A 17,559-nucleotide genomic window follows, 5' to 3' on the forward strand; every position below is an offset into this window, starting at 1 on the left:
CAGTAGGTGACTAGTTGAGATCGAGAATGGCAAGAAGCAGAAGCCAAATATATGGGGAAAGGGGTCAAACAATTAGAGTGCCTACTATGTATGTCAAGTTCTTTACCCCCATGTCATAGTTTTAAACAGAACAATCTTGTGACTGAACTGCTATGCCTAGTTCTACAAATGGGTTCGTTTAGGCCCAGGGTAGCAATGGTCGAAGGGCTTGGGACACACTGCTTGCTTTAGTCGCTAAGTCGTGTCCGAACCCCATGGACTCCTCTGACCATGGGATTCTCCAGGTCAGAGACTGGAGCCTGCCAAACTCCTCTGACCATGGGATTCTCCAGACAAGAACACTGGAGTGGGTTTCCATTTCCTTCTCCATGGGACACATTAGGCATGCAATAAGTATCTGGGGACTTACTGGCAGGCTATCTGACTTACTGCCCAGGACTCTCAACCCCTAGGCCAAGCTGATTCTAAGCATGCGATTAACCCCTCCAGGGGTCCTTCCCGACTCTCTCCGGGCCCCCAGAGATCTCTTCTCTCTTTCTCGCCCCGCCCCCGTGATCCCACCTGCCGGAAAGTAGGTGGCAAAAGCACTTCCGGGATACCAAAGGTCGGCCCCGGCAAGATGGCGGCCCCCTTGGAGCTCAGTTGCTGGGGAGGCGGCTGGGGGCTCCCGTCGGTGCACAGCGACTCCCTGGTGGTGATGGTGAGGCCGTCTCGCTGGCGCGGGCGCGGGCAAGAAGGGGCGGGGCCAGAGGCGCCAGGCCGGCTGGCCGGGTCTCGGCGGCGAACGGTGCTTCCCGCGCGGCGCTCCGGCCCGGGGGCTGCTTGCTGCAGCGATCTGGGCTCCCTCGCGTCCGAGAAGTTACAGCCTAGCCTGTGTCCCCGCCGAAGCCACGGTGGGGGGGAAGTCATGGCTTCTCCGCTTGGCTCTGAGTGTTTTCAATCATGCAAAGCTGTCTGGGCGGTGGAATGAAAGCCCAAAGCAGGGGGCGCGCGCTCCCTGCTCGGTATCCCCTGAATGTTGGGGTGGGGGTGAAATAAGCCCCTGAAGCCCTGGTAGCTGGCGTACGCAACGCCGGCTAGAAGTCTGGGGAGGGATGCAGCCCCGGAGCCTGATGAGTCTACCTTTTGGGGGACCCAGATTTGAAGTCAGGCTGCTCTGCAGACTTCCTTTAGTACTCAGTCTAAAATGTTTTATTCCAAACTCTCTTTCAGGCTTACGCCAAATTTTCTGGTGCACCCCTGAAAGTCAATGTCATAGATAACACCTGGAGAGGTTCAAGAGGTACACTGTAAACTTTTAAACGCTCCTTTCTGCCCCCTTTCTGCCCCCTCCCCCTCTCATTTAAAGTAGGAGGCATGTAGCCATGGAGTACCTTGGGGTTTTAGTTCTCACCATGACCTTGACTGTCTGTTGCTTATGTTTTGATCATTCTGAGCAATACTTCAAAGGACAAGCCAAATAAGTGGAGATTATGAGAAATGAAATGCTCTCCAAAACTATATGTGTGTGTGTGTGTGTGTGTGTGTGTGTAAAACTGCAAAAACCTAAAATATCTTACTCATTTTTTCCTCCTCCAAATGTGATTGGTATAGTTTTAAGGGTACTGGGATCTCTTCAAAGGATATCGAAATGCTTCCTTGTGTGTAAAATGTTTTTTGATTATAGGAGAGGTACCAGTTTTGACAACTGAAGACAATACTATTTCTCAGCCGGCAAAAATACTAAACTTTTTAAGAAAACAGGTGGGTGGGCCTTTTTGAATAAGTAGATTCTCCCTCCCTGCATGTTACTTTAAAAAAAGAAAAACATTAAAAATATTTGTTTAGAATTCTTTTTTGGAGATACATGCACGCATGCATGCCCAGTCGCTTCAGCTGAGTCCAACTCTTTGTGACCCCATGGACTATAGCCCGCCAGGTTCCTCTTTCCATGGGGATTCTCCAGGCAAGAATATCAGAGTGGGTTGCCATTCCCTTGCCCAGAGGATCTTCCCTACCCAGGGATCGAACCCAGGTCTCCTGCATTGCAGGCAGATTCTTTACCATCTAACCACCTTGGAGATACATAGGGTTTGATTAAAAAGAAATAAATCTGAGAGTCACTGCTCTAAATTATGAGTTGTACTGTGATTCGAAAGCCATATAGTGAGTTACAGTCAACTTATATGATCGTGCACTTTGCTTGGCTGTTATTGAAGTTTAGGTATAAGTAGATTCAGTTTAGCTATCTTCACTATTACACTTATTGATATGATTGTAAATTTAGTTTCATAACTGCTACACATTTTGTGCTTGGTATGAGGTCTGAGTTCCTATCAACTAGTAACTATTTTTTTTAAGTACTTAAATTAATAGCTGCAGTTAAATGTTTCATGAAATAATGTATCCAAAATATCTGAACATGCCAAGGTTTATATATTTTAAATGTTTAAACATGTAGCAATTTATATAAATGTGAAAGTTATCATTGGTTTTGCCAATAGTTAAGGAAGTCCTATGTCAACAAAATTTAGAACTTTTCTAAATGGGAAAGTTTTTTCTTTTCATGGGGAACACAACTAATTAGAACTTTTCCTTATTATAAATTAACAAAATAATAATAGCTTCTATTAAGTTTGTACTACATGCCATGCACTAAAGTAAGGTCATTACCCAATCAAAAAATGGGCCAAAGAACTAAACAGACATTTCTCCAAAGAAGACATACAGATGGCTAACAAACACATGAAAAGATGCTCAACATCACTCATTATTAGAGAAATGCAAATCAAAACCACAATGAGGTACCATTACACGCCAGTCAGGATGGCTGCTATCCAAAAGTCTACAAGCAATAAATGCTGGAGAGGGTGTGGAGAAAAGGGAACCCTCTTACACTGTTGGTGGGAATGCAAACTAGTACAGCCGCTATGGAAAACAGTGTGGAGATTTCTTAAAAAACTGGAAATAGAACTGCCATACGACCCAGCAATCCCACTTCTGGGCATACACACTGAGGAAACCAGATCTGAAAGAGACACGTGCACCCCAATGTTTATCGCAGCACTGTTTATAATAGCCAGGACATGGAAGCAACCTAGATGCCCATCAGCAGACGAATGGATAAGGAAGCTGTGGTACATATACACCATGGAATATTACTCAGCCATTAAAAAGAATTCATTTGAACCAGTCCTAATGAGATGGATGAAGCTGGAGCCCATTATACAGAGTGAAGTAAGCCAGAAAGATAAAGAACATTACAGCATACTAACACATATATATGGAATTTAGAAAGGTGATAACGATAACCCTATATGCAAAACAGAAAAAGAGACACAGAAATACAGAACAGACTTTTGAACTCTGTGGGAGAAGGTGAGGGTGGGATATTTCAAAAGAACAGCATGTATACTATCTATGGTGAAACAGACCACCAGCCCAGGTGGGATGCATGAGACAAGTGCTCCGGCCTGGTGCACTGGGAAGACCCAGAGGAATCGGGTGGAGAGGGAGGTGGGAGGGGGGATCGGGATTGGGAATACATGTAAATCCATGGCTGATTCATATCATTGTATGACAAATCCACTGGAAAAAAAAAAAATTAAAAAAAAAAAAAAGTAAGGTCATTAACAATCAGTGAAATAATAGTTAATAATAAAAAAAAAACCTACAACTAACATTTATGGACCTTACTGTGTACATGACGCTATGCTCAGAACTTTATTTGCATTAAGTAGCATTTGTTACTGAATTTTTATTTCTCTTTTCCCTTTTAATATGTTTGCCATTTTTGAGGAAGAATAGTAGGAGTCCTAGTTTATTTAGCCTCACTGTTTTGGGATGTTCTTGACTTATGAGGTTTTGGGTTTTATATTTTTTAACAGAAATACAATGCTGATTATGAACTTTCAGCAAAACAAGGGGCAGATACGCTAGCTTACATTGCTCTTCTTGAAGAGAAGCTTCTTCCTGCAGTGGTGAGCATTGGTGAATATTACAGTATTTTAGTGACTTACTGAGAATGTACTTAGTCTGTTTAGAAGAAAAATATTGGAAGAGGCTTAAGAGAGGAAATTTCATTTATGTATTATTTTCAATTGTTTCACATAACTGTGAAACTGGGTTGATTCTGTTAGACATTCAACTAGTATAGGAACCAACAAAGTGAAAGACAGTGTCATTTTGGAAATAAAAATTCTCTGTGAAAGACAGAGTTTGTTGCTCCATGTATAGATTTGGGCCAACTGTAATTCATTCAGAAAATATTCATTAAGCACCTACTATGTTCCAGGCCTTATTCTGGATGCTTGGGATAGAGCAAAACAAAACTCACATGTTTAAAAATCTTGATGTCCTTGAATCATCCTAGCTGGAGAATGGGTATGAAGTTAACTTCACTCAGAGACATTTATGAAAAAGTTTTACATCTATTGAATGATCTTTTAATAAAAGAATATCCTGGTAGTGTTTTTTCCCCCTCCTTTTGCAGCTTCACACATTCTGGGTTGAGAGTGACAATTACTTTACTGTGACAAAGCCATGGTTTGCTTCACGAATGCCTTTTCCCTTGAGTTTGATCCTGCCTGGAAGAATGTCTAAGGGAGCGCTGAATAGGATTCTCCTGACCAGGGGAGAGCCTCCCCTCTACCACCTTCGAGAAGTAGAAGCTCAGGTATGGTTGGAATTACCTTCAGAGCAAGGGCTCTCTGGAGGAGGGACAAGAGAGAGCAGGGGTGAAACTATTGGATTGGTCAAAAAATTCATTCGGGTTTTTCTGTAAGATAAGATAGTACAGAAAAACCTGAGCAAACTTTTTGGCCTGCCCAATACTTATCGATGCCAGCCTGAAAAGGAGTTCTCGAGCATCTTTCCTACTTTTGAGATGTAATTTCATCCTTATTAGATATACAGAGATGCGAAGGAGTGCCTAAATCTTCTGTCAAACAGATTGGGAACATCCCAGTTTTTCTTTGGAGATATGTGAGTACATTCCCTTATAAAACCATTTTAATGTTTTGTTTGCATATATCCATTGAGCAGTTAGTTACTTAAAGCAAGTTCCCTTGCCTGGTCCTCTTACCCCACCCCCAATGAGTTTGCCACTTAAAAAAATACTTAGTGGATTTTATACTGTAGGAAACTTTCTGTCGGGGTAATCCGATATTGACTTAGTATGTTGCATATGTGACTTTGAAACTTTTAAGACTGTTCCCACCCAGTCTCTAGTCTCTACATGATGCCTGTGAGTAAAAATGAATCTTTTAATTTACAACTTAAATTTTCTTCTAAATAAAATGGGTAGAGTATTTTAAAAAACTACTAATGAGTAAAACCCTAGTTGCTTCATTTTTATAAGCCCAAATGGGTAGTAAACCTTTTAAAAGACTATATTGTATACTGCAGAATCGATAAATGTATTTGAGAAAAAGTTTTTAGCATAATCCCAGATTAATATTTTCTTATGTGCTTTTTAAAAATCCTTAATTTCTTTTCAGGCCTTCCACTTTGGATGCCTATGTGTTTGGTTTTCTCGCACCTCTTTATAAAGTACGTTTTCCTAAAGTTCAGTTACAAGAACATTTGAAGCAGCTCTCCAACCTCTGTCGCTTTTGTGATGACATCCTAAACAGTTATTTTAGGGTTAGTCTTGGAGGTAAGGTGGTTCTTCTTCAGCTAATCTTTGTTTGCATAGAATATTTGCATATCCTCCTAAGGACGTATACACCAAACCATTACTTATTTAAAATGTGTGTATATTGTCTTTAAATCCTGGTTTGCTGCTGCTGCTACTAAGTCGCTTCAGTCGGGTCCGACTCTGTGTGATCCCATAGACGGCAGCCCACCAGGCTCCCCCGTCCCTGGGATTCTCCAGGCAAGAACACTGGAGTGGGTTGCCATTTCCTTCTCCGAAATCCTGGTTTATAAAACTTCAAAAAAATGGCATTTTTTCCAACTCTCCCCCCCCCGCCCCATGTGTTAGTTCTTCTTTCAATAGAGAAATATCTATTTGCCTTTTGTCTGTTCTTCTGGATTTTATACAGTTCTCGCTTCTTGTTCCTTAAATATTGCCCCTTTGAAGTGGGTCATTTTCTTTTAAAAGTTAACCATAGGTATTTATTGTGTCCCTGCTGAAAGATAGCCTTTATCCTAATGCAAATGGGCAGTTACTTTAAATGTTGCTTCTAGCATTTTCCTGCGTGAACAGAAATGAGCAGCAGATTGATTTTGGTGAGGTACACTCCCATGATTCCAGTACTTGAAAACTGCTTGCACCAGACGAGGTATCGTAAATAGAGGGCGCCTGCCACTCAGGCTCGCTGCTTCGGGAGTGAGGGGCCTTGCGCTCAGTTTGTGTGGGGAGAGTTGGCAGAAATCGTCCTTTTAAGAAAGAGAAGTCATAAGGACCATTGGTTTAGGAACAGTTTACTTTTTTATATAGTGGGTTATGTGTTTTGTATATAATACACTTGTACGTAACAAGGAAGGGGTTAGTAGTTTGAAAGTCATGAAACTGAGTAATTTTCAACCTTGTTACTTGGGAGCAGTGGTTAGCAAACCTGACCACAGAACAAACACAAAATCTTAAGTCCTGTACCAGAGTCACCGAATTAGAATAGGATTCATTCCTGGAATAGATCCCAGAAATCTGTAATTTTTTAAAGTCCGTTCAAGTACTTTGGAGGCATGGATATTTGTTTGGCCCTTAGAAAGCTCTTCAAATGCAGTGGTTGTAACTAAAGGCCTATTTGAAATGGGTGGGGAAAAGGTACAAGTCAGATTTGAGAAGGCAGTGAGCACTGCTGCGCTCTTATTAATGACCTTGGCTGTCTGCCTAACACTTGGCTAACTGGGTCTCCTGAAGGACACATTTAGTCCTTTGGCTTAGGGTTTGCTTTTGGAGTATTACCGTATCTTAAGTTTGCCTTTTGAACCGAGAATGGTTTTTCACTTTGCCTTTTTGGGGAGTTGGGTGGGGGTTGGAGCACTTAGGGGGTGGATAGACTCAATATTCTTTTGACTCTAAACAGCTTGTAAGGCTTTCAAAATTTCCTCTTTCTGATTTCTGTCCTGGCTTCTTAGGCATCTCTCCTGCTGGACAAGAAACGGTAGATGCAAATCTGCAGAAACTGACACAACTTGTAAATAAGGAATCCAACTTGATTGAAAAGGTCAAGTTTACTTCAATCGTTATTTTGTACTAGTTGAGCATTTTCCTTTCTGCAGTTAGTATTGTATTTGGGTTATGCATTACCTTTACCCTTTTCTTTATTTTTTTAAGTTTATTTTTTTCAGAAAGTTGTTTAAATATACATTTACTAAAAGCAGTACAAAATACAGTGTTTTGAAGCCAGTAATGGACTGGTTGTTTGGGGGAAATATCAGATAATAGCATTGGGTTTACTTTTACCACACAATTAGCAGTACTTTTCAAGTTAGGAGACTTTGGCTTTTAAAAAAAAAAAAACCAGCCCAGGTGGGATGCATGAGACAAGTGCTCGAACCTGGTGCACTGGGAAGACCCAGAGGAATCGGGTGGAGAGGGAGGGGGGAGGGGGGATCGGGATGGGGAATACGTGTAAATCTAGTGCTGATTCATGTCAATGTATGACAAAACCCACTGAAAAAATAAATAAATAAATTTAAAAAATAATAATAATAAAATAAAATAAAAAAGAGGGGGAGAGAGAAAGAAACAGAAAAACACTTCTTGCTTGCTTGTCTGCTCCTCTCCATCTCTGAGTGTTAATATTTCTTGATCGTAAGCTCTTGTGCTTATTCTTTCTTACTGATAGCACTATGGTGTCTTTTTCTTTCTTTCACATAAATGTTCCTATCCTCTGTTCTAAATGTTTAAAGTTTTTGGCTAGTGTGGATATTTGCCACTTAGGGAGTATGCATTTGTTGAGCGAAATATTGAGGAATTGGGCAGGGGAGGGAACCAGCAATGGAAATTTCAAGGGTGATTCTAGGTGGAAAAAGAGAGTTAGACAGTTTTTTCCTCAAGTGTTTGATAAACTTGCTTTTTTCTTATACAAATGGATAATGCTTCATTCTTTCACAAGCTAAGGGGTCATTATGGCCTAATAACACTGGCTAGAGGTTTGCGGGATTGAGTAACAGGCACTGTATCATATGAACTTTATGAGTTATCTCATTTAATCTCACAGCAACCCTGTATGTGCAGGTACTCTGTTATCCCCACTTTACAGATGAGATAACTGAAGCTTCAAGGGTAGTTTATAACATCATCTGCCCGAGGTCATTCCACTGGCAAGAAGTAGAGAGAGCATCTGAACCCTAGTAATTGGATTCCAGCATGGGCTTTGTAGTTAGTCAGCTATGTAACTCATGAGTGAAATTATTTATCCATTACTACTGGTGGTAATAGCCAGGTTTACAACTACCACTCTCTGGAGTGACCATTTTATTTCTTTTTATGGTATATTCTTGGGCTTCCCTTGTGGCTCAGCTGGTAAAGAATTCGCCTGCAATGTGGGACACCTAGATTTGATCCCTTTGTTGGGAAGGTCCTCTGGAGAAGGGAAAGGCTCCCCACTCCACTGTTCTGGCCTGGAGAATTCCATGGACTGTGTAGTCCATGGGGTCGCGAAGAGTCGGACACGACTGAGCGACTTTCACTTCGCTTTACTTCCTGATCCCCTGGAGAAGAGAATGGCTACCCACTCCAGTATTCTTGCCTGGAGAATCCCATGAACAGAGGAGCCTGATGGGCTACAGTCCACAGGGTTGCAAAGAATCAGACACAACTGAGCAACTAACACTTAACTTCTTACTTATGTACCTCTTGTTAAAGTTTGGGTAAGCTGAATGAAAGCCAAGTTTGTCTTGATTCTTAGCCCAACCCGGTAAATCTCATGAGAGGAAATACACCAAGAGTTAAGTGTGGATAATGGAAAAATTATTCAGACTGTTGTAGATACTTTTCTGCTGGATGAAGACTATCCAGGGTAGTTTTCATTTCCATCAGTGGCAAATTCATTTCAGACGTTTATTTGCAGAAAGTGAAACCAAGAGGCCCTGCCACCACTTCTGTACGGTTCACTTTGGCATCATCACTACATGAGGGTCTCCTGACCCTGTGTTAGCGCCTCTCCCCACCCCACTTCCCATCTGCTCCTCAGTACAGGTCACTGTTTGCTACAAGACAATAGAACAACAAATTCTCTTGACTACCAGTGTTCACCATTTAGACAGAAAATCTAGAGCTTAAAAAAAAGAAAGAGTTATGTTTGAGTAGCTTAGTTCTTGCAAGGAAAAAAAAGACGTCTTAAAATAACTGATTCAAATAGTTCACTGGGAATACTCTTGTCCATTGGAAAACTGAGTTAGTCTTTTATTCTTTTCCTTTGATTATAAACCCCATGTACCTCTGCTGAAACATTTCCTCTGTGCTTTATAAAAGCATCTTGAAAGGAGAGAGTTTTGCGCTACATATGTTAAGACTCTTAAAAAAAAAAAGCCTATCTACCAGCTAGGTGATAAGACGCTGTATTCTGTTGGTTTTGGGTCATCGATGGCAGCTGCTTTCAAGACTTTTATGAAGTAGCTTAATACCAGGACCTTGCACTCTGGTTTTGGGGTACCCTGGTTAAAGGTAGTTTTCTAGGGTCTGACTCAGATCTAAATAACCCCTCTCCTGATGTTTTCAGGGATGCTAATGTACTCCTGAAGCTCTTGGACATTTTCTAAATGTGCTCCATGTTACTTTGTTTCTCTAGAGCAGACTTAGAACTGATCCATTGTTTGCAGTGCCTCTGGATTAGGTCTAAAGTATTTATCCTTCTGTCTCTTTTCCTAGCCTTCCTTGGTCTAAATACTCAGAGCCTAAAGGAGGTGATCTTTTTGAGTGGAGTACAGGTCATTTTTATTGGGACATTGAGGTATAGTTGAAAGAACAATAGTGTTAGAATAAGACCAGGGTTCACATTTCAGCTCTAAAGCTAGCTTTGCTAATGCAAACCTGATAACCTTTCTGAGCTTCCTTTTGCTAATCTGTAAAATAGAGAATGATTGTCTTTTTTTCTTTATAATTGTCTTGAGAAGCTCAAATGAGAACATACTTTGTAACCTGTGGAAAGTAATCTAACAGAAATGCTGCTTTTACACTTAATATTAGAAGGTTTCTTAAACCAAGTTGTACTGTGGTTGACTTCAGTAGACAGTTCATTTTGTGGCATTACTGTAATTTTGTGAAGACATCAAGGATGAGCCATACTGCTTTTATACATATACTAAGTGAAAGTGAAAGTCACTCAGTCATGTCCGACTCTTTGCAGCCCCATGGACTATACAGTCCATGGAATTCTCCAGGCCAGAATACCAGAGTGGTAGCCTTTCCCTTCTCCAGGGATCTTCCCAACCCAGGGATCGAACCCAGGCCTCCCACATTGCAGGCGGATTATTTACCAGCTGAGCCACAAGGGAAACCCCATACATGTACTAAGTCAGCCAGTATTTAGGTATGATGTTTAGAATTCTTTAGAGATTATTTGCAAGAAAAAGATTTCTCTAGCAGTGCTAGAAACATAAGGTTCTGTACTCTTCTAGGCTATGGTTTGGATGGGGACGCCACAGTCCATATTAGTGTTACCATAGCTATTAGTCAGATGTACCTTTTGTACTTTCCACAGATGGATGACAATCTTCGCCAAAGCCCTCAGCTTCCTCCTCGGAAACTGCCAACACTTAAATTGACTCCAGCAGAAGAAGAAAGTAATTCCTTACAACGGCTATCACCCTGACCATCATCATGCTTTGTGTCCAACGTCATGTAGTTGTTGCAGCAATCTCTTACACTAAGTGTGTGAAGGGCAAAAAGAAAATGCTAAAAATAGGTAGAAGGAAGACTCTAAAACAAAAGAAACTTTCTGTGACAGCAATTTTTTTTCATTAGGAAGCTTCTGTTTTAGCTTGGCAATGCACTTTAAATAACAGCGTGAATGCTAAATGAACTTGGCAGGGAGGGGGGAGAAAATACATTGTACTGTATATAAAAACCTGCCTTAACCTTGGCAGATTTTTGCCTTTGGTTCACTTGTTGCTGGCCCAAAGCTCCACTTCTGTTCTGAATGTGCATACTTAATTTATTCAAGTTAATTTATTAATTTAGTATCCTTAGACCAGTCTGAATATTTAATATGTGGCTCTTTGCCTAAGGCCTTTTCTCTTCTGTTTAGAAATCTGATACCTCTTTTAGACACCAGGAAAAATATATTATTCTAATATTCTCTTTAATAGAAAAGCTGTATTTAATGTTAAAAAACAACAAGGAATGTGTTTCTTAATTATCTCACAAGTCTAACCTTTGGGGGAGTTAGTACCACACATGTAAATATTAAAGGTGGTAACATACAATATTCGTCTGACTATATGCACTTCAATATAACAGTATTTGCTGATGTGTTCAGTATAGGTTAGCAAGGGCTGTTTTAATTTACTGAAGCTTCAGGCCTGTGTATTTGTAGTACATCTTTAAAACTAGTCATCTCTTTCTTGGGTTGATTTCAGGAGAGCTGAGTGTTAGCATCGCTTTTATGTCAGGCTGTAAGTCTTACAACACTCACCCAATTGTCAGACACTACTCAGGAGCAGCCCACCGCCGCAGCTGGAAGCACCTACTGTGTACCTGGCCCAAGGTCACCATGCCTGGCTCAGACCAGTGTTCTTTCCTAAGAAACATCCCATGTGGTCAGAAGCTTTATGACAACTAATTATTTTCCATAGAGCTTAACTACAATTGAAGGATTCTTTGGAATAATCGGAAATAGATTTTAAGGAACATTTTCCATTTATTGGTTGCTGAACTATTAAAAGATTTGCTGTGTGGCAAGATTTACTTAGAATCTTGCTTATTTTAGTGGCTGAGGTGCTTCTGCCGTCTTAAAACCACTTCTGGGGTTTTTTAAATACAGGACCATGTTTTTGATTAGTGTCTTAAAAGATTACTATGGTGCTCAGCAAATCTTATGTCATCCTGCTGAAACCCCCATGTTAGGAAAACAGGTTTGGAGTCAGCAGACTCGTCTAATTTGAGCTGAGTGGGGCTCAGCAGTGTTTGACCTGCATCTTCTCAATTTGTTCTGTATTAGGTGGCTCTTTATATAGGAGTCTTTAAGTCATCATAAACATTTTTTTCTTGAAAGTTTTAATGAGAAACAAAGTAATCTTCAAGGTCTTGGGTGTCTATTTGGATACACTGAGAGAAAGTCACTCATCTGTTTTACATTACTTCTGCAACAGGTGGGAGAGTGGGTGGGGGTGGGGTGTGTGTGTTTTATGTTATTAGTCTTCTGTTAGATTCCAGCAGTCAGAAATCTGTAGAGAGGGGGTAGGGGGTGTGTGTGTGGGTGTGGTGGTCAGTGTTAGTCTTCTGTTAGATTCCAACAGTTGGAAATCTGTATGAATATTCTATGTTGGAAATCATGACTATAGGATTTTATTATCCTCTGGGATTAATGTATACTGAAGAAGGGTGGTTAGCACATTAATCAGACATCTGTTTATGCTTTAGTCAGGGTTAGTCATTTTCAATTATGATTTCAAAAAGCATTTGAAGTGACTTACAATTGTTAAACATATGTAAAATAGGACAGTTAAAATTGGGTTTTGGAAAAATAAAAAGTTTGTAGGAGAAAGAACTATACTAACCCAACCCTAACTGTACTAACTCTAAAATTGAATGGTAAATTTAACTCCCAAGTTTCCCCATGGACAAAATAAAAGAATAATACGGGGTTATGTAAAGTTTTCTATCAATAAAGTGACTGATGTCCATGAGTAAGAAAAATGTGTTTCCATTTTTATAAGAATGTGGGGTATTGTGTTCTTATGACACAAAGATGCAGCCAATAAGCATACTGTAATGTTTGATGTGTTGAAAGTTGAATTAAAAGGTATTCTGGAATAGCAAGTTTTGTCCTTTTTTTTTAGTAGAAAAGATGACTGTAAATATGATTTTATTTCCTTTCAGTCATTCCTGCTTTGTTTGAACTGCCTTTAGCTGTATGCCATATAGACCATGATACTTGCAGACTATCTTTGCTAAGAGGCAAAGTATGAGTTAGATAAGTGAGAATTTATATGCTGGGTTACTTAGTTGTGCTTTTTTGGTAAAAGCTAATGAGATGCTAGGAAGCTATCACTGAGCACAAACCACTCCAGGCATCAGCCGCATATATAGGAAGCTTTTGGAGAGGAACAACTTTCAGGACTCGACAGAGAGCTTGTGATCAACCTGTCAGAATATGCTTTGGATAAAGTTTGAGTTTGCTGAGATAAATGATCCACAATCTTAAAACACTGTGGTAGAGGATAATATGATAAAAAGGACTGTGTTGGTGTTTATGTTTCTTGGCAGTATAGGATGAGAAAATTGGTCAGATAATTGCCATAAGATAAAGATCTTTCATCCGCAAACTGTCATCGTTTATCCACAAGGCTGACCATTTTCATAACACCAAAGAAACTGCAAAAGACCTTTAAGGATAGTCATTCCTACACAATGTTTTTTTCCCCAAAAAGTTTGGCACTGGCAAATGAATCAAATTTCAACCTAGATATGTTTATTTTTTGAATGATAGAGATTTTACATTAAGTCCAAAGAATTTTGATTTCCATTTGTAATTTGTTCATTTAATATGGCAAGATATATTAACTTAAAAGAATGGGAAAACTTATTTCAATCAGAGCTAAGTTACAGTTCTCAGAAGTCTACAAAAATGGAAAAAACTAGACATCGAAAGAGGCAGAAATTGGTAACAGTGATAGTATCTCAGAAAACCAATTTTTAAAGGTAGTATTATGTGATAAAAGTGGCATTTGAAGTCAGTAGTATGTTTTCTTAGAGCCTCTTCCAGGAATAGTCATTTACCAGGTTATTAGATTTTTTCATCAACTGTTTATTTTCTCATAATCCGTCAAAAATTGTATTCCTCTAAAACCAAAATATAAATGCAGTAAAGACAAGAAGCTGAGGGATGGTTACATAGACTCTCTCTGTACTATTTTTGCAACTTCTTTTTGTGAGTCTGTAATTATTTCAGAATAAAAGGATTTTAAAAGTAAATTCAATAGAGTGAATTTATCTTTAGATAAACTATGATTTACAATTTAAAGCTTCAGATATAGTATTCAGTATTCAGTTCCAGATGAATAAATGCATAATATAAATTAAATATAATTTCATTCCGAGTTTAAAGACAAAAACAAACTCAACTTTATAACATATGATTATCTGAAGATTTGGTTTGCCTTATCAGCAAAGAAAAAACAAGCTAAAACCAAGAACCCCTTTTCCTAAGATATAAAAAATTCTATGATCTTATATATCTTTTCTCCCTATGGTACCTGGGTTTAAAATACTTTGAAGAAAGCTCCTCCATGTCTCTGTGTCGTAATTTTCCATGTCTCCGTTTGGTAACCCTTCTTTATTTTGAAGGTGTTCTTGCCAACAACACTGGGACCATGCTTTGATGAACAAAGTGTAGAGTGTGTCTCTGTTTTTTGTTTTAGGCTTACAGGGATTTAGTGATTGCCTTTGTCTTGGTTTAGTTATTTATCTAATTGAAATCCTGAGCAGAGCCACATAGCCTATTTGAGTTGTAATGATGGTATTCTGTATATGTTGTTGGCATTCAGAATTATTTTTTGCCTTTTCTCTTGTTCAGCTCTGTAATTTGCATTTACTTTTCAGCATTTTCATATTTCCTAAGAAACTAGATTATTAAGAAATTTGTTAATTATGTGAGTCAAAAGTCAGTAATCCTAGTCTCAAAGGTTTAACTGAAGCGTAATTAAATGTTCAAAATGCTGATTTTCATAGAGACATAAGAGTAATTTGCTTTTTTTAAAGCATTTGTAAAATTATTTATCCCAAAACTCATGTTGGGAAATAATGTTTGTTTAAAGCCCATATTACCTGCCCTAGACTTAAAATTATTGTGATTGAGGTGGAGAGGTATTCTCAAAATCAGAAAGCATACAAAAATTTTCTGTCCTGATGAGGAGGCCAGTGATTACTGATGAGAGCTAACATTCTTGAACAATGATATAACAAATGGTTACTTTGAGTTGGATGTTTATAGAGAGTGAAATGTTATAATAAAAGACTGTTCAAAGCAAAACAAAACAGTTCCTTTTAAAAATGCAGGAAAGTAAGTGTTTTTATAGCCTCATTATTCTTAATTTGAAATTATATTGTAAGATTTTTTTAAAAACTCTATTCTAGTTTTTTGGAGAAGCAGTTCAAGATATACTTTGGCAGAATATATTGTTATTGTATGAATCGAGAGGTCTTTGGCCAAATAGGTTTGGGAAATTCTGGGTTAGACAAAGTGAAGTTACTGTAGGCTTCTCAGAACCTTCGATGTGCTGTTGGTGGTTTCAAACTCCAATGAGGACCTGTATTTTACACACCATTTTCCTATTTTTATGTGGATTTTTTTTAAAGTGAGTATCATGCGGGATTTGTGTTCTGAGAAATACGCTTAGAGAAATGCTGCCTTGTGAGTGTTTCAGCTTGTTTGTGCTCATTGCAAAGGCTTCCAGCTGTTGGCTGCCTGTCTAGGGAGTGGTGGGAAGGTGGGAGGAGACAGGTTAGGACTCCCTTGGACCATGGAGTTGACTGAGAAGTGGCTTTGGGTTTCAATAGGTTGCTGTTTAGGCCCCTGTGAGGCCTGTGGTCAGTCCAGTCACTTTCCCTGGAATCCCAGTTAGCTTGGAACAGCTGCACAGGGGTGTGAACTGGTGGTTTCAGAGAACCAGCCACTTAGGCGTCTACAAGACAGGGGGAACCAACTTGGGAATCCAGAACAAATTTCCAAACTGATTTTGGCTGTGCTTTAAAAGTACCAAAAAGGCAATGAGTATTTATAGCATTAAAGTCACATACGAGCTGGTTATTTTATACATATATATATATATATATATATATATATATATGCATACACACAGAGTGTCATAGACAGTCTACAGTTGCTTCAGTGACAAAAGCAAAGGAAATTTAATATTTTCAAGTTCTGTTAAGACATCGTCTAGACAAGGATTGCATGTTCGTGTATGCTTTTTGTAGGATGAGCATTTACAGTTTTTGTTCTGAGCAGTTTCTGTATTCCCCCCCCCAGTTTAAGCCTCACTAGACCTTAGAGGACTAAATATGTTTGATTTCATCTCAGAGTACAAAATCAGTCTACGCATCGTAAGGAGGCTCTTTGTTTTCTGCAGTGTATATGGTTTAGAACTCCGTGCTTTGGATATGAATTTGATAGAAATCCTGCCTTTGGATTTGAGTTGTGGTGTAATGGTGGATATCTATCCATGTGCAAAGCAGTTGGATCTTTGTTCTGATTCTTTGGATTTCCTCATGCAAATTCAGAAAAATGCCTTTTAATCATTGAGTTTAGTGCTCGCTTCAGCAGCACATATACTAATCATTGAGTTTACATATCCAAGATCCTTGGAAGTCTAGAAAAAATGACTTGCCAGAGTTTGCATCAGTCCTGAGTAAGTCATGCAGAGTAGAGAAGGCTGTGTGCTGGCCATCCATTCTTTGGCCTGTTGGCTGCCTGTCTTGCAGGGCTGGCATCTGTATTTCTTGGAGAAGGATCGGTGTATTCAAGCTTTTGTGTTAATTGCATAAAGATGAGCTTTATTCTTCTTCTGACTTGGTGTTTTATTTTGTAAAATAGGAAATAATGTCTTCTCATTTTTCTGCTCACTCTGAAGTGGAAATTTGAGGTATTTGTAATGTAACTTCATCTTTCTGAAAGACTGATAGCAAAGAAGACAAGAAATTTATGTATACTTATATTGGTTTTGTTCCACCAAGCTTATCTTTGAATGGCAAACATTTGAAACATCTGTTCTAGTGTACAACTACTATAGTTTTGTTATTAACAAACTTAAGCATTGTTTGTCATAGTTTCAATATTATAGCCTTGCCTATTGTGAATATATTTTGCTCAGAGATTATGTACAAATACCCGGAAGTGGTGATGATGATCAATGTTGTAAAGAATTTATTCTAATACACGAGAAACTGGATATTATGTCAAAATAGCTATTTTCAAAATAAAATCTCAAGTTGCTTGAATGTTTATTAACTCGGCTTAATGTTATTTATTCTTTGAGGTGAGTATTTCATTGGGAAGAATTTTGGGGTGGTTGAAAATAGTTCTGTGCTGGGACTGAGCTACATAGAGGGTTGCTCTTTTTAAAATGCCCATTCTTTCTGTGATGCATTGAGGTCATTTGTGCTTTCCCCAGCCTGTGCTCAGGGAGGGTAGGTGCCTGCTCCTAGGCCATGGTTTGTGTGTGAACTCAGAGGGCTCACTCAACTTGTCTGGGCTACAGTTAGCTCATCCCTTTGGCTCTGTAAGTTTCTTTAAAATTTTCTCTTTTGCTCACCTAGGAAGTGCAGTGATGTTCCATGTAATTGGATGGAAGACACACTGAGAAAAATAATTTTAGTTAAAGGGGAAGATATTCATATTTTTTTTGCTGCTTTTTGGAAAAAAAAAAAAAATGGGGCAGGATATGGAGGTATAAAAAACCCTGTGA

At 39.1% G+C, this 17,559-nt stretch overlaps 1 protein-coding gene across 5 annotated transcripts; it reads left to right on the top strand.

Annotated features, from left to right (window-relative positions):
• The first annotated feature begins 603 nt into the window (after window positions 1-603).
• On the top strand, window positions 604-17,098 carry MTX3 (metaxin 3). Of its 5 annotated transcripts, XR_006344067.1 has the most exons (10): window positions 604-700; window positions 1,213-1,282; window positions 1,667-1,743; window positions 3,867-3,959; window positions 4,448-4,654; window positions 4,886-4,962; window positions 5,478-5,635; window positions 6,169-6,263; window positions 7,063-7,151; window positions 10,635-10,687. XR_006344067.1 is itself a non-coding variant. In XM_043920514.1 (9 exons), exons 1-9 carry the CDS (start codon window positions 620-622, stop codon window positions 10,743-10,745), a joined length of 963 nt encoding a protein of 320 aa, XP_043776449.1. In that variant the 5' UTR covers window positions 604-619; the 3' UTR covers window positions 10,746-17,098. The 5 variants fall into 5 exon arrangements, 4 of the variants coding, with proteins under 4 accessions (XP_043776449.1, XP_043776450.1, XP_043776452.1 ...); XM_043920514.1 differs by lacking the exon at window positions 6,169-6,263 and having other exon boundaries at window positions 10,635-17,098; XM_043920515.1 differs by lacking the exon at window positions 6,169-6,263 and having other exon boundaries at window positions 4,472-4,654; window positions 10,635-17,098.
• Window positions 17,099-17,559: the final 461 nt, after the last annotated feature.

The sequence above is a fragment of the Cervus elaphus genome, chromosome 12, assembly GCF_910594005.1.
Source record: "Cervus elaphus chromosome 12, mCerEla1.1, whole genome shotgun sequence".
In the NCBI taxonomy this organism is placed as follows: Eukaryota; Metazoa; Chordata; class Mammalia; order Artiodactyla; family Cervidae; genus Cervus; species Cervus elaphus.